This window comes from Crinia signifera, chromosome 1 (genome assembly GCF_055691185.1).
Source record: "Crinia signifera chromosome 1, ASM5569118v1, whole genome shotgun sequence".
NCBI lineage: Eukaryota > Metazoa > Chordata > Amphibia > Anura > Myobatrachidae > Crinia > Crinia signifera.
The window spans coordinates 214,668,043-214,689,772 of record NC_139217.1 but is presented as its reverse complement, the minus strand read 5'-3'; the positions used below and the strand labels follow the sequence as shown (position 1 = coordinate 214,689,772).

At 44.0% G+C, this 21,730-nt stretch overlaps 1 protein-coding gene across 2 annotated transcripts in view; it reads left to right on the top strand.

Annotated features, from left to right (window-relative positions):
* Positions 1-21,730, top strand: part of FZR1 (fizzy and cell division cycle 20 related 1) — a 77,515-nt gene that overhangs the window by 40,928 nt on the left and 14,857 nt on the right. For both annotated transcript variants that reach the window (XM_083179248.1, XM_083179249.1), the window contains 8 exons: positions 2,192-2,319; positions 2,470-2,552; positions 2,632-2,815; positions 14,432-14,497; positions 16,332-16,434; positions 16,543-16,727; positions 16,819-17,052; positions 20,072-20,176. In XM_083179248.1, coding sequence (XP_083035374.1) covers positions 2,192-2,319; positions 2,470-2,552; positions 2,632-2,815; positions 14,432-14,497; positions 16,332-16,434; positions 16,543-16,727; positions 16,819-17,052; positions 20,072-20,176 — 1,088 coding nt within the window. The remainder of the gene's footprint in view (positions 1-2,191; positions 2,320-2,469; positions 2,553-2,631; positions 2,816-14,431; positions 14,498-16,331; positions 16,435-16,542; positions 16,728-16,818; positions 17,053-20,071; positions 20,177-21,730) is intronic.

Here is a 21,730-nt window from a genome sequence, read left to right as displayed (position 1 = left end):
CACCTGACAGCCCAGTGACCTGCAGCCTCACTCATGCCAACCTCTCTTCCCCAGTGCTGCATAATCCTAACCACGTAAACCTGTTTGAATGTGACACCCCCCCCTTCCTCCACACTGTCACCTTTTATGAATAAATAAATAACCCCTATCTCTCATCAAGATCACCCTCACACTGCTGTGCATTAATTAGCCAGCTCTGTGGTGTCTCTGCAGTGGTGGGCAGAACAGTTATGTGTATGTCCGCATGTATATACTGCTGCATGTATATACCGGTGGCCGTGTGAATAATAATGCCCATATGTTATGCCTTTGCCTGTGTGTATAATGGCCACATGTATATGCCGCTGCCTGTGTGTATAATGCCAAAATGTATATGCCGCTGCCTGTGTGGCCCCCGAAGGATTTTCTGAATATCCAAATGGCCCTTGGTAGAAAAAAGGTTCCCCACCCCTGGTGTAAGCTATCTGGCCCTGGAAATTTCTATCTTGATTTTTGCATAGGCGCTTAACGACGACTTCCTCAATTAATTAAGGATTAACCCCTTCAGTGGCGGGTTTTTATTACCATGTCACCCTTCCCAGGGCGTTTTTTTTAAATGACGAGTTGATCCTGAAAACTCATCTTACAATGAGTGTAATGGTTAGCATTACTGCCTCACAGCACTGAGGTCATGGGTTCGATTCCCACCATGGCCCTATCTGTATTGAGTTTGTATATTCTCCCCGTGTTTGCGTGAGTTTACTCCGGGTACTCCGGTTTCCTCCCACAATCCAAAAACATACTGGTAGGCTAATTGGTTCCAAATTACCCCTAGAATATCTGTGTGTGCGTACATGTGGTAGGCAATATAGAGTGTAAGCTCCACTGGGGCAGGGACTGATGTGAATGTTCAACTACTCTGTGAAGCGCTGCGGAATATGTATGCGCTATATAATAAACTGTTAATTAATAAATTAATATATTACACTGGATACTTTGTATTGCACCGACCTTCTGGCGGTGGTACATGATTACATTTAGCTACTTCATACTGATACTTTCAGCTATAATAATGGTGCATACTGTGTAATACTGTTGAAAGCCACAAGATGGCACAATAAGCTCATTCATGAGGTCTCCTGACAACAAACTCAATCAGGAGATTAGTGCAAAGCAGTCATGTCCAAAGTTTGTCCCTCTAGCTGTTGTGAAACTAGACCTCACAGCATGCCTTGCCATAGTTTTAGCTTTCCCTAATAAGAAAACTGTGGCAAGGCATGATGGGACTTGTAGTTTAACAACAGCTGGAGGGCCGTAGTTTGGATATGTCTGGTGCAGAGTATAGCATTGGAGAACTTCCGGGTTTGCCGACTTGAACATTACTGCTCAGCCCGGAAATTACACATGAGTACCACTGAAGTGGTTAAGTAGAGGGATGTTATCAATTCTATTGTTTTGTTGTGATGCTGCTGTCTGTATTCTGACAGCTATTTGAAAAATATCCTTACAAATAAGATATTTTTATTCCTACAATCCATCCCACTTAAGGTGCCCATACACGGTCCATTTAACAGATCCGTTCAGGACTTAAATAGTACGCATCGCATGCCTTGTGCATGCTGTGTGCATGAGATGCGATGAACAGCTAGTACAAAAAGTATGTGCAGCACATACTTTTTGTACCGTACGATGAGATGCGCGGGAGTGCGCATCACATAGTACAGAACGGACGGTCCGGGAACTGACCGTCTATGCGCACCTTTAATTTTGATACCTTAGTGATTTTTGTTTAGAAACCGCTGTATATACAACTGTATTGTGTTTATTTAATACAAAACAACTTGAAATGGATTTGGGTTTGTGGTGTGGCTGGCTGATATTCATAGTCTTACTTCATATGAGTCTTAAAGCAGCCCATACACGCTGCGATGCCGGGCTGTACATTCTGTGCTTTGAGGTGTGCGCTCCCGTGGCACCTATGTCAATTGAGACTTTGAACAGGAAAATTGGGTCAATTGGGACATTTTAACATTGTTCCTTATGGCAAATCGCGGGCATCGCTTCGGTCGCATCGCATGCGATTTTTTAGTGCATGCGATGCCCGCGATGGGCGCCCTTCTAGGTAAAGAGTACCCTTTTTTCTGTTTTGGTGTCTATTTATCCACATGCAGTAGGTGTTGGAAACCCATCTTATTTCAAATATTTTTTTTAGATGGCTTGGCATATTCCGCTTTGCTCAAGAATGAATTATTAGGGGCTGGAATTGAAAAGGTTCAGGACCCACAAACCGAGGACCGACGCCTTCAACCATCTACACCAGAAAAAAAATCTCTCTTCACGGTAACACACTTTTAAATTGTGAATACAAGAGCATCTTTAATGGACATTACATATCAATTTATAACTGTTCCTAAAATTGTTATAATTGGTAATATCTGTGAAACTTACTTCAATATGGTGTTACCATCTATTTTTTATTTTTTTAAATAGTATTCCTTAAGTTCCAAGCGATCAAGCCCTGATGATGGAAATGAAGTGTCTCCATATTCTTTATCACCTGTCAGTAACAAAAGGTGAGGATCTTTTCTTATTCATATAGGTATTTCAACAAATATGGCATGCTTTAACATTTCTTTCTCTGTTTCCACACAGTCAAAAGCTATTGCGGTCTCCACGAAAGCCCACTCGTAAGATTTCCAAAATCCCATTCAAAGTACTTGATGCTCCAGAGCTGCAAGATGATTTTTACCTAAATTTAGTGGACTGGTCTTCTCTCAATGTACTGAGTGTCGGATTAGGGACCTGTGTGTACCTGTGGAGTGCATGTACCAGCCAGGTCAGTTGGAATAATAAGTTTATATGTCTTGCACAGTCTTACAAGAAAAGGGATAGAAGTGAGCATAAAACAGAAGGTTTGGAAGAGATGTGGTTAAGCTTGCATTGCGGCTGCCTTGAGAGCTGGGTGCCTAGGTTCAGCTGAAGGAAAATTGTCTACCTACAGCCATAACTGTATGTGGCCATCTTTAAGGGGTGTACACAAGCTTCCATTTTGACAGGTTTTTTATTAGATTTTGCTTATGGAAGCAAAATCTAATTAAAATCAAATGGTTTTTAAGACACTTTCGATCCGCATCTGATTCGATGCATACTCCCGTTTTCTCTATATCGAAAACAAAAATAGACTGTGCAGGCAAAGGAAATCTTGAATTGAATGTGTACACTGTGCCTTGAATGCACATCGAAATCGATATTGAATGCAAAAGTGCTTTCCATTCTATTTCACAATTGATCTGCAAAGGCCAAATCGAAAGGGGGTGGAATTGGGGAAATTGAAAGTCTTGTTAGCAGCAAAGTTCTGATTGATTCTTTATTCTTATTTCCAGTGTTCTCCTTGTCATGTAAATGCCCCCAAGTGTCCAACTTGTCTGAAGAGCAAGTGGGGCACAATTTCTTTTTAACTTCCCAGCAGGTACCCGGACATCTGATTTGGCACTTGATGTGCCATTTTTTACATGCAATAAATGCATGTAAAATAACAACTGGGTAGCTGTTAAGGGTATTTCCGGGGAAGTCGGTTGCTAAAAAGCACCCACAATGTACCCCTGATGGCTGCACACATGATTTAACTTATGTGCAGCATGTTAGGACACCGACAGGATGTGCATGGGAACGTGCATCGGGTCACTTTGGATGTGAAATACATGTAATTTAGCCCAATCCGTTGCTAATCGGATGAAATTGACCCAATTCGCACAAGGTTTTGAGGGCCTCAAGACTGCTTTTTATCCGATGGGTTCGTTAATCATGATATCCGGTTGTTTTTATCAGGCTAAGCGGCATTTGGGATATTCTCTCCCCCCCCCTTCCCCCCCAGTATGAGGTGTCCTCTGTATCTAATATTTGAGTCAAATATTTTTACTTGGTGTGAAGTTGAAGCTAGTGTCATTTTCAGGTCACTTAGTTTAAGTATGTATTAATCATTACCCAATTAACTGGCTAATATATTTTTTATCCAAAAACTGCACCTACATTTTTGAGTGTTTTCTTTTTACTTAATTAGATTAAAAACATATATTTAAAACCTATCCAGTACGATTTTATAAAAATAAAATCTAAATACATTTTTTTGTACTAAACATTGTTATGAACATTCATCGTTGAGGGTGCTGTGAGGTTGACCTATTTTCAACAAGGGAGGCACAGAGGGACCATGAGGTCTGTGATAGAGATTCAGCCACACACTGAGCTTTCTGACTGGTTGCATCTGATGTGTTCGGGAAAGCCCAGCCTGGTGTGGTCAAATCTGATGGGACCACACAAGGCGAGTGGTTAATTGTATTACTGTATTCTTTTTTTTTTGGGGGAGGGGGGGGTACTTATGTAGTATCTGGGAGTCCGATTTAGAAATCTGGTCGGATCGGTAGCATCGCATGCGTCCAAATCGTATGCGATGGTCCCGATTTTTCCATAGGATTCAATGTTAAAATGGTCTGAGTCCATTTTAACAGAATTCAATGGGAAAAATGGTTCCTTTTCCTTTCCCCACTATCCAAGTGGGCATGGAGTTGGATATAAACCTGTGGCGAGCGTAGCGAGGCGAGCGGACACAGAATACTTTTTAAGAAATCTGCGTTCGCTCGCCACGCTTCGGGCGCGGTGGCTCGCTGCGCTCACCACGCTTTATAAAATCAACTCTATGCCCACTTGGATAGTGGAGAAATGAACAGGACCTTGTTAACATTGAATCCTATACAAAATCGAATCGCATCGATATCAGATGCGATTCGATGCGATTTTGACGAAAATCGCGTCAAATCGCATCTGATTGTATGCCTTAAGGTAAGGCATACAATCAGAAAATCGGCAGCCCAGATACTACATAAGTACCTTTTATTTGCTTTTCTAGGAGCACATTAATTTTGTGAAGTTAGTGAAGTAATTTTTGTGATCAGTGTTCTTATTTTTAACATCAATATCCATTTTTGTTACATTTTTCAATGTAGAGGTAATTCGTTTTACAATTTACATAATTACATAATTTCAGACATGCCTTTTACTTATTTTGGATATCTTTTTAGTACATTTGGGAATACAGCACGGATGGTGTAATGGTTAGCATTACTGCCTCACAGCGCTGAGGTCATGGGTTCGATCCCCACCATGGCTCTAACTGTGCGGAGTTTGTATATTCTCCCCGTGCTTGCGTGGGTTTACTCCGGGTACTCCGGTTTCCTCCCACAATCCAAAAATATACAAATAGGTTAATTGGCTTCCAACAAAAAAAAAAAAATAACCCTAGAATGTCTTTGTGTGCTTGTACATGTGGTAGGGAATACAGATTATAAACTCCACTGGGGCAGGGACTGATGTGAATGTTCAAATATTCTCTGTAAAGCGCTGCGTAATATGTATGCGCTATATAAGAAACTGTTAATAAATAAATAAATACAGATACCCCTAACATAGTGCCATATAATATGTGAACATTATGGGTGACATTTAATGAAATGCGAAAATGTGATTTGTGCGTTTTTTTTTTATTTTTGGCAAAAAATGTCAGAAATCGCACTTTTTACAGACTTCGCATATTTAATGAGATGCAAAAACTGCATGTTTTTTTTTTCTTTCTGAAAGTGCGATTTTTAGTCGTGCCGGAACTCGCATCCAGATGTTTCCCCATTGAAAAGTATATAATTTGCATATTTAATAAGATGCGAATTCGGGAAAATGTGTCTAAAAATCGCCACACATGCAGACCAGGTTCTGACAGGCGAATTGGCCAGAACCCTAAACAGATCATTGATGTGTAAAAGTTTTTTTTTTTTTTTTTTTTTTTAAATGGTGTGGGGTCCCCCCTCCTGAGCATAACCAGCCCTGGGCTCATTGAGCCGGACCTGGTTCCAAAAATACGGGGGACAAAAAGCGTAGGGGTCCCCCTTATTTCTGAAACCAGCCCTGGACACTTGGACCGGTCCTGGTTCCAAAAATATTGGGGGCAAATTTCTCTTTCGTCCAGTCCGGTGACACAGCTAACCTTGGGATGTATGAGGGTCCGCATGAGCCAAGGCATCTATAGCTGAAGCTTTGATTCTGGCTGCAGGCTCCTCCCCTTCTGCATCCCCAACATGCTCCAGTTCGTTTTAGGTGCCCACAGGAGTGGGTGCTTGGCTGACAGGCTGCTGCTGCAGCCGTCTTTTTTATTCTGTTTTTTTTTCCACTAGTTAGTTAGTCTTTTTTATTTTATTAACTGTAGTGTTAGTGCAGGTTTTTGTCCAGCATGCGGCTTCTGACAGAAGCGCGGCACACTGAGAGCGCAGCAGAGGCTGACAGAAGCGCGTCCTGTCAGCGCTCTGTGTGCAGGCAGGGGTGTCTGTCTGCACCCGCTGCACAGCGCTTGACCCCAGCATTGCTGGGGTTTGCCTGGGCCCTGGGAGTGCTCCGGAACCGGCTCCTTACAGAAGGGGATCGTGGGGGAAGGACCTCCCGCGATGGCGGCTGCCATCTTGGAAGGGATTACGGTCTGAAATCCCTCCAGGGAAGTGAAGGCTGTCACAGGTGTCTGGCGGTGCCGGACGACTCCAAGTAATCTCAGCAGAGGTGAGGAGACTACATTGTGGGAGCGGCTAAAGGGGGAAAAGGGCGCCAATATAGGCTTCCCACCCCGCTGAAGCAGGAACTTGGTTCCTTCCCACCTATGTGCGGGCTCCATTTTCTCTCCATAGTGTGAGCTGAAAGCTGGCTATATCCTATTGCTGCACACAGAATTCAGGTCTTCTGGAAGCGCTGCTCCCGCTGAGGCTGAGAAGTCGCAGAGACAGCAAGCAGACAGATAAGTACTACTGGTTATACTGCCTGGTACTTTGCCACCGTGAGTTAAGCATGACTGACACAGGTGATGCTGCTGCTGTGAGAGGGGGGGGGGGGGGGGGTGGGGGGGTGCAGGACATGTCTTTAAACTGCAGTATTTGCGGGGTTAATTATTCATGTGAACAGATGGACCAAGGGGAACCTTGCCGTGCTTGTAAGACTGGGCCTGACAAAACACAGGCCATGGGGTCTGAGCAGCTGGAACCAGCGTGGGCTGCGGCCTTGGGGAGGTCTATGAATGCCTTGGTTGAGGCACTGAATAGGCAAAGAGACAATTTAACCAGGTCTCCTGGCCCCAGTTCTTCCTCCCAATATTCTATGGGGTCCATTGCTCCTGCGCAAGGGGATCCCATGTTGTTGAAGGTAATTTAGGACACTTCGCAGGGGGTGCATAAAATGAATGCACTTATGGAAAAGTTTGCTAAAACCCATGATAGTCCTTCCTCTAGACGGCCTTCTGTTACACCCCCTCTGTTAGCTGATTCAGATGATGATGGTGTGTGTGCAGATGATTTGGCTGGTGATCAAAGGGAAGAGGCTGATGCATCTGTCCCTGGTATTGAGGATCTTATCCTGGCTGTTATAAAGGCTTTAAAAACACAACAAAAACCGCTAGATTACTAGTGGTGGATTGGGCGCTAGTTAATGAATAAAAAAAGAAATATATATATATATATATATATATATATATATATATATATATATATATATATATATATATATATATATATATATATATATATATATATATATATATATATATATATATATACATATACAGTCGGGCAAAAAAGTATTTAGTCAGCCACCAATTGTGCAAGTTCTCCCACTTAAAAAGATGAGAGAGGCCTGTAATTTTCATCATAGGTATACCTCAACTATGAGAGACAAAATGAGGAAAAAAAATCCAGAAAATGACATTGTCTGATTTTTAAAGAATTTATTTGCAAATTATGGTGGAAAATAAGTATTTGGTCAAAAACAAACAAGCAAGATTTCTTGCTCTCACAGACCTGTAACTTCTTCTGTAAGAGGCTCCTCTGTCCTCCACTCGTTACCTGTATTAATGACACCTGTTTGAACTCTTTATCTATATAAAAGACACCTGTCCAACACTTCAAACAGTCACACTCCAAACTCCACTATGGCCAAGAGCAAAGAGCTGTCAAAGGACACCAGAAACAAAATTGTAGACCTGCACCAGGCTGGGAAGACTGAATCTGCAATAGGTAAGCAGCTTGGTGTGAAGAAATCAACTGTGGGAGCAATTATTAGGAAATGGAAGGCATACAAGACCACTGATAGTCTCCCTCGATCTGGGGCTCCCCGCAAGATCTCACCCCGTGGGGTCAAAATGATCACAAGAACGGTGATCAAAAATCCCAGAACCACACGGGGGGACCTAGTGAATGACCTGCTGAGAGCTGGGACCAAAGTAACAAAGGCTACCATCAGTAACACACTACGCCGCCAGGGACTCAAATCCTGCAGTGCCAGACGTGTCCCCCTGCTAAAGGCAGTACATGTGCAGGCCCGTCTGAAGAGCATTTGGATGATCCAGAAGAGGATTGGGAGAATGTCATATGGTCAGATGAAACCAAAATAGAACTTTTTGGTAACAACTCTACTCGTCGTGTTTGGAGGAGAAAGAATGCTGAGTTGCATCCAAAGAACACCATACCTACTGTAAAGCATGGGGGTGGAAACATCATGCTTTGGGGCTGTTTTTCTGCAAAGGGAACAGGACGACTGCTCCGTGTAAAGGAAAGAATGAATGGGGCCATGTATCGTCAGATTTTGAGTGAAAACCTCCTTCCATCAGCAAGGGCATTGAAGATGAAACGTGGCTGGGTCTTTCAGCATGACAACGATCCCAAACACACTGCCCGGGTAACAAAGGAGTGGCTTCGTAAGAAGCATTTCAAGGTCCTGGAGTGGCCGAGCCAGTCTCCAGATCTCAACCCCATAGAAAATCTTTGGAGGGAGTTGAAAGTCCGTGTTGCCCAGCGACAGCCCCAAAACATCACTGCTCTAGAGGAGATCTGCATGGAGGAATGGGCCAAAATACCAGCAACAGTTTGTGAAAACCTTGTGAAGACTTACAGAAAACGTTTGACCTCTGTCATTGCCAACAAAGGGTATATAACAAAGTACTGAGATGAACTTTTGTTATTGACCAAATACTTATTTTCCACCATAATTTGCAAATAAATTCTTTAAAAATCAGACAATGTCATTTTCTGGATTTTTTTTCCTCATTTTGTCTCTCATAGTTGAGGTATACCTATGATGAAAATTACAGGCCTCTCTCATCTTTTTAAGTGGGAGAACTTGCACAATTGGTGGCTGACTAAATACTTTTTTGCCCGACTATATATATATATATATATATATATATATATATATATATATATATATATATATATATATATATATATATATATATATATATATATATATATATATATATATATATATATATTATGAAAATAGTTTTCAAAATAGGATAAATCTGTATTCTAGCTGTAGTTCTCCCACGTGTACCAGTGCAGGTACCCTCAATCTGTCTATTGCCCGACCCAATAAGGTACAGGCCCCAAACAGATCCAATAGAAAACCAAAAAGACAAAAATTGAGTTTCTGCGCTGTTCTTGGGTATCTAATTTGCACCATGGATGAAGTCACTTCACACACACACATTTTTGTTAGTTTTAGTATTTTTATATATATATATATATATATATATATATATATATATATATATATATATATATATATATATATATATATATATATATATATATATATATATATATATATATATATATATATATATATATATATTTTATATATATATATATATATATATTTTTTCTTATAAAAAATCATAAAAAAAAATACAATTTTATAGGCGGCCACCTACAACTTCACAAAATAGTATAATATAATTACATAACCATTTGTAAAATCATGCAATCAATATGCAAATGTAAAAAAATATATATAATTTTCAGTTAATATATGCCTTGGGATAAAAATAATATATTTCTCAGTCCCTGTACCTAGGATTAGGAAGAGATTAATTATTTTTGAAAAAGTTGTATGGATCTTTTTTTATATAAAAGACGCTAGTAGCCTTTATCTCTTTATTAAAGGTATATTGCAGGGTTTGTAATGTTATAAAGGCTTTAGACTTGTCAGAAGAAGATAGAGTTCAGGCTCAGTGTATATTTAAGAGAGTGCGCAGAAAAGCTGTTAATTTCCCCTCAGACCCAGGTATGGTCTCATTTTTAGAGGAGGCTTGGAAGGTACCTGACAAAAAGGTGTCCAAGAGATATGCTAACATGTATTCCATGCCAAAAGAACATGTCAAAATGTGGGAGAAAGTCCCGTTGGTGGATGCGCCGGTGGTTAGACTATCAAAGTCTACAGCTTTACCAGTTCAGGGTAGTGCAACCTTCAAGGATCCGGTGGATAAGAAAGTGGAAGGATGCCTAAAAGCTGTTTTTGAGGGAGTGGGATTTACACTCCGGCCTATTATTGACTCAACATGGGTAGCGAAGGCTATGATTAAGTGGGCGGAGGCTTTGGCTGATCAGCTGCGACCTGATTCTGAGGCATTCTTTGTAGCAGAAAAGCTCAGGTGTGCTGCAGAATACATCACTGAGGATGGGGAGGAAGGCGCCAAGATGGCGTCCAAGGTTTCCGACACTTCTGTGTCAGCGAGGCGAGCCCTTTGGCTGAAGGCCTGGGATGCTGACCGTGAATCTAAGAAAGCCCTGGAAACTTTGGAGTATAAAGGGGAATAGCTTTTTGCCTCTGAACTAGAAGCCATTATTAAACCGGCCACCACGGGTAAAAGTACCTTCTTGCCTACCACCACTAAGGCCTCAGGTTCTAAGTTTGGGGCATTTAAACCTACTTTTCGCTCTTCCTTTCATGGCGGAGCTTCCAGTAGAGGCTGCCAAATCCAGGTTTGGGCCCTCAGAAGCAAGTGTCAAAAGGAGAGGATAAGTCCTCCGCATGACAAGGTACAAGCTCCACGTTCTGGGCTCAGAGTGGGGGGTCGCTTCCTGCAGTATTGGGACAGATGGAACCTTCCATCAGCCGACCAGTGGGTTCTGTCCATAGTCTCTACATGTTATCCGATAAATCTCAGGGAGAATCCTCCAAAGCGATTTCTGCCAACCCCTTAACCTCGAGAGGCCAGGGTACGCACGGTTCTTTTGGAAGTGGCCTCGTCTCTCATGGAGAAGGGCGTTGTGGTCCCGGTCCCTCAGGAGGAACACAAGAAGGGTTTTTAGTCGATACTCTTTTTGGTGCCAAAACCAGACGGGTCAGTCAGACCCATTCTAAATTTGAAATCCCTGGGTGGATCATTTCCGAATGGAGTCTCTTCGCTTTGGTCTTGCCACAGCGCCAAGGGTATTTACTTGTGAATCTCTGGGGGCTCCCAGAGGCGGACTTAATGGCGTCCAGGAACAACTGTCAGGTTCCGATGTGCTGTTCCAGGACCAGGGACCCAACCGCCTGGGCGGTGGATGCCATGACTGTTCAGTGGCAGTTTCACCTGGTTTATATCTTCCCTCCGTTCCCAAAGATACCGAGGGTGTTGAAGCGAGTGAGGTCTCAGCAAGTGCAAACCATTCTGATAGCACCGAACTGGACCAAGGGGTCATGGTACTCGGACATTCTGAGATTATCAGTGGAGTCTTGGCCTCTTCCTCTTCGTCAGGACCTGCTAAGACAAGGGCCTTTTCTTCACCAGGACCTTGCTCGGCTCAGTTTGACGGCTTGGCTTATGAGACCACCTTATTGAAAAAGAAAGGTCTCTGATGCGGTGATTCAGACTATGCTTAGGGCTTGTAAGACAGTCTCAGCTGCAAATTATCACAGATTCAAGGTATCCAGATTATTGAAGTTCTTACAGGATGGTTTCTCATCAGGACTTGAGTTTACAGTCTTTGAAAGTACAGCTTTCTGCTTTATCTATCTTTTTCCAGAATAGGATAGCTTTTCTGCCTGAGGTTCAGGCCTTTTTACAGGGTGTTACCAGGCTAAAACCACCGTATAGGCAACCGGTGGCACCATGGGACTTATCTTTAGTTCTGTCTGTACTTCAGAGTCCTCCTTTTTGTTAGCCATTGCTTCACCAAGGCGCGTTGTCCTGTAAATCTCCGCATTAAATTTTTCTTCAGGATAGGGCTGTGCTTCGAACAGTACCTAAGTTTTTGCCAAAAGTGGTTTGCTCCTTTGATTTGAACCAGGAGATTGTGCTCCTGGTATTTTCCCCTCTTGAAGGGTCCAAACATAGGGACAAATTAAGAAAGTTGGACGTAGTTCGCTCCTTGCAAATTTACGTGGACACGGTAAAGGATTTCCGCTAAACAGATCTTTTGTTGGTTCTTTATGATGTGCATAAGAGAGGTTGGCCTGCTTCTAAGCAGACCATTGCCAGGTGGCTTAGGTCAGTGGTTGCCTTTGCTTATACCAAGGTGGGTAGACCTGTTCCTTCTAGGATTAATGCACATACCACCAGGTCAGTAGCTTCCTCTTGGGCTGTGCGTCATGGGGCTACAGCGGAGCAGTTGTGCAGGGCTGCCACTTGGTCCTCTGTTCACACCTTTACCAAATTTTACAGGTTCCATGAGTTCGCGTTGGAGGACGCTTCATTCGGACGGGCAGTGATGAGAACTGGCAGTCTGAGCGTACCCTCCCATAGTACCGGCTCATGAACGTCCCAAGGTTAGCTGTGTCACCGGACTGGACGAAAGAGAAAAGGGGATTTTTGTAAGAACTTACCGTTCAAACCCCTTTCTCTGAGTCCAGTCCGGTGATAACAGGGATCCCTCCCCTACGCTCAGTAAGTCATGCCGTGCATGTGTGTCATGTTATGGTAAATTGATTGTGCATATAAGAAGTTGGGCATTGTACTGAGTTGTGTATCCTAATGTGCTTTTTAAGATTGAACTGTAGCATGCTGGGGATGCAGAAGGGGAGGAGCCTGCAGTCAAAGGAAAAGCTTTAGGTATAGGTGCCTTGGCTCCTGCGGACCCTCTTACATCCCAAGGCTATCTGTGTCACCGGACTGGACTCAGAGAAAGGGGTTCGAATGGTAAGTTCTTACAATAATCCCCTTATTCTGGGGGTCCCCCATATTTTGAAACCAGCATCGGGCAATACAGCCCGCGGTGTCGTGCCACAGCCGGGGGACACTTTTTACATAAGGTCCCCCGGCCGAAACATGAGCACCGTGGCTGGTCAGCCTTGGACGAGGTACCTGGAGGAGTGGGGACCCCCCCCGATAAAGGGGTCCCCCCGTCCAGGGCTGAAGCCCGGGGCTGTCACCGGCGTCTGTGGGCTGTGGACACCGGCCTGATAGGGTTAAATCAGTTGTTCCTAACATTGCTTTATGCAGGTGAACTACAAGTGCCAGCCGACCTCCCCCGCATGCTGGGACTCTGAGAACCACAAGTCCCAGCATGCAATGCATTAATGGGCCCGCTGGGACTTGTGGTCCACCTGTAAAAAGAATGTTAAAATAAGAGCCACACATAAAAGTATAACTTTATTACACCCACAAACACACTCCTCACTTTTACACCAACATACTTACCGCACCAGGGTCCAGTGCTGGTCTTCCTTCTCCAGAGCCAGCTCACCCCCGCACTGACAGCGGGGTGAGCCGGCTTTCTCCGGCTGAGATAAGAGACGCATAAGCCATAGACGCTAGCAGCCTCTGGCTCTGGAGAAGGAAGACTAGCGCTGGACCCTGGTGCGGTAAGTATGTTGGTGTAAAAATGAGGAGTGTGTTTGTGGGTGTAATAAAGTTATACTTTCTATAAAGCAATGTTAGGAATGACTGATTTAACCCCATCAGGCCGGCGTCCACAGCCCACAGATGCCGATTTCAGCCCTGGACGAGTGAAGCCTGGGGGGGGGGTCCCCACTCCTCCAGGTACCCTGTCCAAGGCTGACCAGCCAACGGTGCTCATGTTCTGGCCTGGGGACCTTATGTAAAAAGTGTCCCCCGGCTGTGGTATGACACCGCGGGCTGTTGGAGCCCGGTGCTCGTTCCAAAATACGAGGGACCCCCAGAATTTTGTCCCCCATATTTTTGGAACCAGGACCGGTCCAAGAGTTCGGGGCTGGTTTCAGAAATACAGGGGACCCTGACGCTTTTTGTCCCCTGTATTTTTGGAACCAGTTCCGGCTCAATGAGCCCGGGGCTGGTTATGCTCAGGAGAGGGGGCCCCACGCCTTTTTTTTTTCCTAACACAAATTCACACTGTTACATGCCTAAAATTTGCACAAATTCCTGGCTAAAAATCGCACATTATCGCACTTAATCACATTTTTTTGCCTGGAATACACACCTCATTAAATATGCGAATTCGCTGCAAAAAATGCGATTTTAAAAAGTGTGATAAGGTGAGATTTTGAAATGTTACTAAAATTCATTCATTAAATGTCACCCTATACATCTGCTAGATTATCAATTGGCAGTTTGAAGTGAGTGTAAATGTTGTTGCCTGAATATGCGTACTATAATAACATTGTATTTCCTTCTGTTTAATGTTTGCAGGTGACCAGGCTATGTGATTTATCATTGGAGGGGGACTCTGTGACTTCAGTTGGTTGGTCTGAGAGAGTGAGTATACTGCACAAAATGCAAAATGTGTAGTGGAGTACATGAGCCCATTTCTATGGTTTGACAAGTGTTTAATATTGTCATGCAGTGTTCTCCCCAGGGCAATTTTGCCATCCTGGCTTGCAGAAATCAGTAGTACAGAGTAAGCAACATGTGCTCACCGTGCACCAGTCCCCACCAAATTGAGAATCCTGCCACCCCTTCCACATTGTGCCTGCTTACCCTGCATTGGGGAAATATTACATGCTTTGGGCTCCTGACTGATAAATTACAGGCTGGGTTTAAAAAGGGACAGTTCGGAGCTGATAGGCCGGTAATAAAGTACCATTCACTCTCTCACTTCTCCCTTATCACTGCTTCATACATCTACCCCATAGTCTTAATGAGCATTCAGTGCTCACAGATCTTTATGGTCTGTGCTTGCTACCTTCATCTGGAATGCTTTCCCCCTCAGACTCTCCACCTTTCTACAAAATTCCAAGCATGGTCTCAAGACCTACTTCTTTATCAAAGCCATCCAGCTTTCATCCTAACTCTTTGGCCCATGCTTACTCTCCTGTATATGTGTCACCCCTGTTTATTTATATCTGCCCCTCCCTTTAGAATGATAGCTCTCACGAACAGGGCACTCTCCCCTTATGCCATCATCTACTGCAGGGGTTCCCAATCTTTGGCCCCCTAGATTATCAGAATTAGTTTAATGGGTGCCATTAAACTAATTCTGATAATCTAAGGGGCCAAAGATTGGGAACCCCTGCAGTAGATGATGGCATAAGGGGAGAGTGCCCTGTTCGTGAGAGCTATCATTCTAAAGGGAGGGGCAGATATAAATAAACAGGGGTGACACATATACAGGAGAGTAAGCATGGGCCAAAGAGTTAGGATGAAAGCTGGATGGCTTTGATAAAGAAGTAGGTCTTGAGACCATGCTTGGAATTTTGTAGAAAGGTGGAGAGGCAAAAAAGTGTTTTTTTTTTTTTTATGACCAATTTAAATGATTCGGTTTGTCCACATATTTTATAAATGGCAGCCACCAGAACTTATTTGCCTATTCCTTTGAGCATAACTAATTTGGACTGGTTCTTGACCAACTCAAGGCACCCATACAAGTGTCCCAAGGCACACCCCAGGGTGCCACAGCACACGCTGATCTACTGTCTATAACAGAACCTAAACTAGTGTCTTTATTATTTGAGTGTTAAGACCACTGGTGGTGTAATGTTTATAAACCATGTTCATTTCCTAAATTGTTCTAGAAGTCCTTTTTTTATACTTGTGATCATTTTGTCTATATATTGTAGTGTTCACTCTAGGAGTGACAGCGGGCAGGGCACCGGGGGGCGGACTGGGTACGCAGATGTCACAGTTGGGGTTGTGCCCGGGCCGGCGAAGGCATGAAAGGGGCGTGCCCAGGCCACCGCTGTCATGAAAGGGGCGTGCCCGGGCCACCGCCGTCATCAAAGGGGGCAGGCCCGGCCTCTCCGAAGCCACTGTGCTGCCGGGGAAGCGCCGGGCATCGCCGTCTGCGGCGACACTGGGCTTCCCCGTGAGGCTGTTTTTAGCGGGGCGCTGCTGGAGGGGCAGGGCGCATTTTGCCCTTTAAAAATCGGGCAGGGCGCAGTGCCCCGCTAAAACAGCCTAGCGGGAACACTAATATTGTATAAGGTGCTGCAGACTCCTTGTGGCGCTATACAAATAAAGGATGATAATAATAAAGACAGTCTTTAATGTCTTTGCAATATGTGCTTTTATAACATGTAAAGAGAGCCTTGCTTGCCAGCGAAAAGCGATCCCTCTCCAATTCAGTTATTGATTTTTTACTTGTGTTTTATAGGGAAATCTGGTTGCAGTTGGGACTCATAAAGGTTTTGTGCAGATTTGGGATGCATCAGCAGGGAAGAAGCTTTCTACTTTAGAGGGACATACAGCCAGAGTTGGTAAGATCAGCTTTGGCGCACCGTTTCCGGATTCCTCTGTATGATAGTGCTTTCTTTTTGTTTATTTAATCCCACGAGAGTTTCCTTACATAAACCTCTCTATTATAGGGGCTTTGGCTTGGAATGCAGATCAGCTATCCTCTGGTAGTAGAGACCGTATGATCTTACAGAGAGATATCCGGAATCCACCTGTACAATCTGAGAGGAGATTACAAGGTCATAGGCAAGAGGTGTGTGGCCTAAAGTGGTCAACTGATCATCAGCTGCTGGCGTCAGGAGGGAATGATAACAAGGTATATTTCCTTTATATAAACCCTTTAATAAAAATGGTCATACTTTCATGTTACGTAGCGCTTTAACATATATGTATTCTTTTTCCTGCAGCTTCTAGTATGGAATCATTCAAGCTTAACCCCTGTCCAGCAATACACAGAACACCTAGCTGCAGTGAAGGCAATTGCTTGGTCCCCCCACCAGCATGGTCTCCTTGCTTCAGGAGGTGGCACAGCTGACCGATGTATCAGATTCTGGAACACACTCACAGGTCAACCTCTTCAATGTATTGACACTGGATCGCAGGTCTGTAACCTGGCCTGGTCAAAGCATGCTAATGAGCTGGTAAGTGTAACTTCATGTTTGTGTGTCTTGTGTTCGAGGGCCCATTCAAAACTTAGTGGTGTAGGTTTTTGGTGGGTGCTTTGACCTTGTTGGGCTGTTCACTGGAAATGCTGCAGGCTATTGCCTGCTAGTATTTATACAACAAGGTTAGAATTCTGTTGTGCATGTCATCATTGCAGCCTGACTTGTCAATACATAAATTGTCCACAGAAGAACGTACCATTAATGTTGTAAAGAGTATTCAATGTATAATGTTCTACAGATAATTGTAATATAGGCATGCCTAGTTGTTAAATAATGAGTGACTTTGTAGTAAATTCTACACTGATTTCTTAGGTCTTGTAATAAACGCATTCGGTATGTAATGTAATTGTTGAATGTTACACATGACCTTCCTGATTTGGGAGCTATTTCACAATGCAATATTTTTTGTAGGCATAGGTAGGGAAACCTCATAAATTGGCAATTTAGTGAAGTATAAGATTAGAGGAACGTAAAGTTTGTGACCTGCTATACAAGATGGATGACTATGCATATATCAGACGAGTGAAAGCAGCTTGGCTCACCTAGGAAATCTATTTTGGTAAAAGTCCATCCACCAATTGGTCACAGCCATTTGTACATAAACTGCTCAGTGTGTATGTCCTGCTGATGCACGCTCCCATATCACCCCTGTCCGACTACTAGTTTTACCAACTGATTGGATGGCTTTCCATAGCGTCCTGCTATGGAAAGCCATCCACTCCGCATGTGGAGCTAGTGCTTTTCTTCTACATCACTGGCCATACACGATGGGCAAAAACAGCCAGTGTGTATGGACCTTAAGTGATTAGTGTGACCGTATGAATTACAAAAATCTGATGTAGAATACATTTTTAACATTATATATATTATAGTACAGTATAAGCTCAAATCCTGTTTTTGATCTGTGCAGAGCATGGTACTGTTTAATCCTTAAAACTAAAGGCCCCCATACACTATGCGATTTGGGCACGATTTCACCCGATTCGGACGAATCGGGCCGTGAAATCGGCCCAAATCGCACTTGCAGACACCCCATCCGATGCGCAGTCCCGTGCGCATTGGATCGAGGTCGAACGGGCTGCACATAAGATCAATCTTATGTGCAGCCCAGCCCCGGAGCCGTGCGGGGGATGCCGGCTATAGAGAGCCGAGCAGGGGGAGGCTGCATAGGGAGCCAGGCAGGAGGCACTTGAAGCTGTTGCGGTGGGGTGACAGCGGGGGCAGGGCATCGGGCAGGAAGGATGACGCATCGGCGGGAGCCGGTAGGAACACATAACTTTTGAAGGAAAAAAAAAAAAGCCCATACAGATGACTAGCAAGCCATTGATTGGCTGATACCTCTCTCAGCCAATCACTGATTGGCTGAGAGAGGTCTTTGCCAATCAATGGCTTACTAGTCATCTGTATGGGCTTTTTTTTTTTTTTCAAGTTATCTCTGTCCGGCCCGGCGCGGCTCCCGCCGCTGCCCGGCAGCCAGCGTCATCCTCCCTGCACGGGCGCCCTGCTCCCGCTGTCACCCCACCGCAACAGCCTCCTCCTGCCCGGCTCCCTATGCAGCCTCCCCCTGCTTGGCTCTCTTATTAGCCGGCATCCCCTGACTGCTGATGTCCCCGCATGGCTCCCTCTTCCTGCAGCTCCCCGGGGACTGCATATGATAAATCCATGCGATTTATCATATGCAAACCTTGGCACATCAAGTGCCTAATCGTGTGTCCCCCTCCCGGGGAGCTGCAGGGTGAAATCAGGTCCGACTTGTCCCTAGGACAAGTCGGACTAATGTATGGGGGCCTTAACTGCTGTAAAGAGCCTTCCGTTTCTCACATTAGTAGTGACTATTGTACCTTTTAGTTACAAAATGATTGCTATTGCCACACAAATGCCATGAAAGTGAAGCACTGATGACTAGAAATTAGCTTATTTGTTTTGGAGATAGTAGAAATAAAGAATAGATTCCAGTAAAGGTGTGTACACACGGGTGCGATATGGCTTCCGATGTTGCCGATATAGTGCACATCGGAAGCCATATCGCATACCGATTGTGTACTATTGAGGGCTTGCGAACCCGATGCGCTGCCGATGCGCGCTCCCGAGTGAGCGCAAATCGGCAGCGACATAGTGAGGGTAGCCAAGACTATATAGTGCAGATCTGCACTATATAGTCTTTGTGCCTGAATACTCACTCACTATAGCTCCGGCGGCCAGAGGGAGAGGGGCTTCTCCTAGGGCTGCGCTGCAGGGCTGATGACCCGGCCGGAAGAAGTCCGCCTAAAGAGGAGGGCGGGGGGTGTGGCCTGATGTCTGCACGGCGGGGGGGGGGGGGGGAGCTGTTTGATGTGCCGCGGCCCCGGGTGTCGCAGCACGCTGACATCCCGGCACCCAGTGGTGACAGCTATACTATGCTCTCCTTCATGTTCCCACACACGGTCGACATGCTGCCGTGCGATGCAAGTCCCGATGCCATCAGATCGCATTGGGACTCGCATCGCACGGCAGCATGTCGACCGTGTGTACACACCTTAAAAATCCTATGTTTGCGTATTTGATCAAATGATAAATAGCAATGTGAATGACTGCTTACCTATGTATGGCAAAGTATTGATGATCACATCTTTGTCAGACGTTCCAATTCATCCACCTACAGTATGTTCTTAGAACTATTACTATGTACCCTTACAATAGGGTTAAAATATTAATGTGTTTTTTTTTTTATTGAATTTATTACACAGAATAGTACCGATGTTGGCTTTTTACTTTTACTGTTTTGAAATGAAGCATGTTAACACAATGCATCCTTCTATAAATGTTCTCTTTCACACGGACTGCAAAAGCACCACATGGTATTTCTTTCTGTGAAAGTCTATATAGCACTGCTATTACTAACTAATGTACCACCAAGGCATAAACTTACATTTAAAATACATGTTTTGATTTTGTAATCATTTTAAACCTCTCCACTCTCTTTCGTGATAAATATCTCTAATTTCTTTATCTACAGGTGAGCACGCATGGTTATTCTCAGAACCAGATTTTAGTGTGGAAATACCCATCTCTAACACAGGTGGCAAAGTTGACTGGACATTCATACAGAGTTCTATACCTTGTGAGTTAATTGTAATTTATTACCATATCACAAAATACCAACATGTGGCAAGCAGTTCATTCCTTTTGTGGTTTACTATTAAATTGTTTAATACACGTTAAAATACTTTGGCCAGTATTCAATGCTCCCGATTCACCATTCTTTTCGGCGAATCGGGCTGTTTTCATTCCTTGCAGTGAATCTTTTTCACTGAAAATGTGATTCACCCTATTCAATGTTCACTATTCGCCGAAAGCGAACAGTGAATGCCGGCCAGTTCTCCGTTTCATGCTCGCTGCAATTCGCTGGTGTATTTCAATGGGGTTTTCACTGGGATTCGACAAGAATTTATTCAATGCTAGGATGGCGAATTGCTTTCTCCCTGATTTTTGTCATGATTCACCATTTTGCATTCGACATCCTTTTAAGGTGAACTGGAAAGTGATCTTTTAAAATAAAGGTTTTATTTTTTTGGTGTAAAAAAAACTGAATTTTTTTTCTGTGAAGGGGCGTGCTATTTTTATCAATGTGCTTGAAGCATATTAACCCCTTACCGACGCAGCCTGTTTTTGCCTTCCTGACAGAGGCCTTTTTTTCAAATCTGACATGCATCACTTTATGTGGGGATAACTTTTTATTGCTTTTACTTATCCCAGTGATTTTGAGATTGTTTTCTCGTGACACATTGTACTTTAAGTTAGTGGTAAATTTTGGTCGATACAGTCTGTTTTTTTTTTGTGAAAAATACCAAAATGTCGTAAAAAAATTGAAATTTTGCAATTTGCAAAATGTTAAATTTTCTGCTTGTGAGACAAATAATCATACCACTCAAAATAGTTAATAACTAACATAGACCATATGTATACTTTATTATTACATCATTATTTCAACCTGCTTTTAATTTTTTTGGACACTAGGGGGCAGCAGAGTCAAAATTATACACCTAACACAGTAAACGCTGCTTTTGGCTGTTCACGTTTGAACAGCCAATCGCAGCGATCGCTGAGGAGGGGGGCATCAGTGCCCCCCCTGGGCAATGAGGGAAGATGTCTGCTGTCAGTGACAGCAGACATCGTCCCTCTGTCACCGCGTCTATAGACGCGGTGACAGTTTAAAAACATGACGTACATTTATGCCATGTGTCGGGAAGTACATCCCGACCATGACGTAAATGTACGTCAAATGTCGGGAAGGGGTTAATATATATCTAGTTTTTATATTTTATTTTTTTACAATTTTTTTTTTTTTTACACATTTGCCAGCAGGGAGCCGGGAGATGCTCATTAGATATTCATATATTCACTACACAATGGTCCCAGCTTCTTAGGAGTGGGACCAGTGGAGCGGCTCCCTACCCCTGTCCCCTGTCAGCTATCCAGGCGGGCAGCTTATGCTGCCTGTGTCCCCTTAAGCCCTCTTTCTCCCCAACAAAAATTCTGGGGCAGGCAGGGGAGGATTACATCTCCCTGCCTGCCAATGTCACCCTGCGGCGGTTAAAATTCGCCGTCAGGGGCAGCTAGCCCCTGCGGCTTTGAATAGTTTGACAGGGAGGGCTGGCAGCGAATGCTGCAGCCT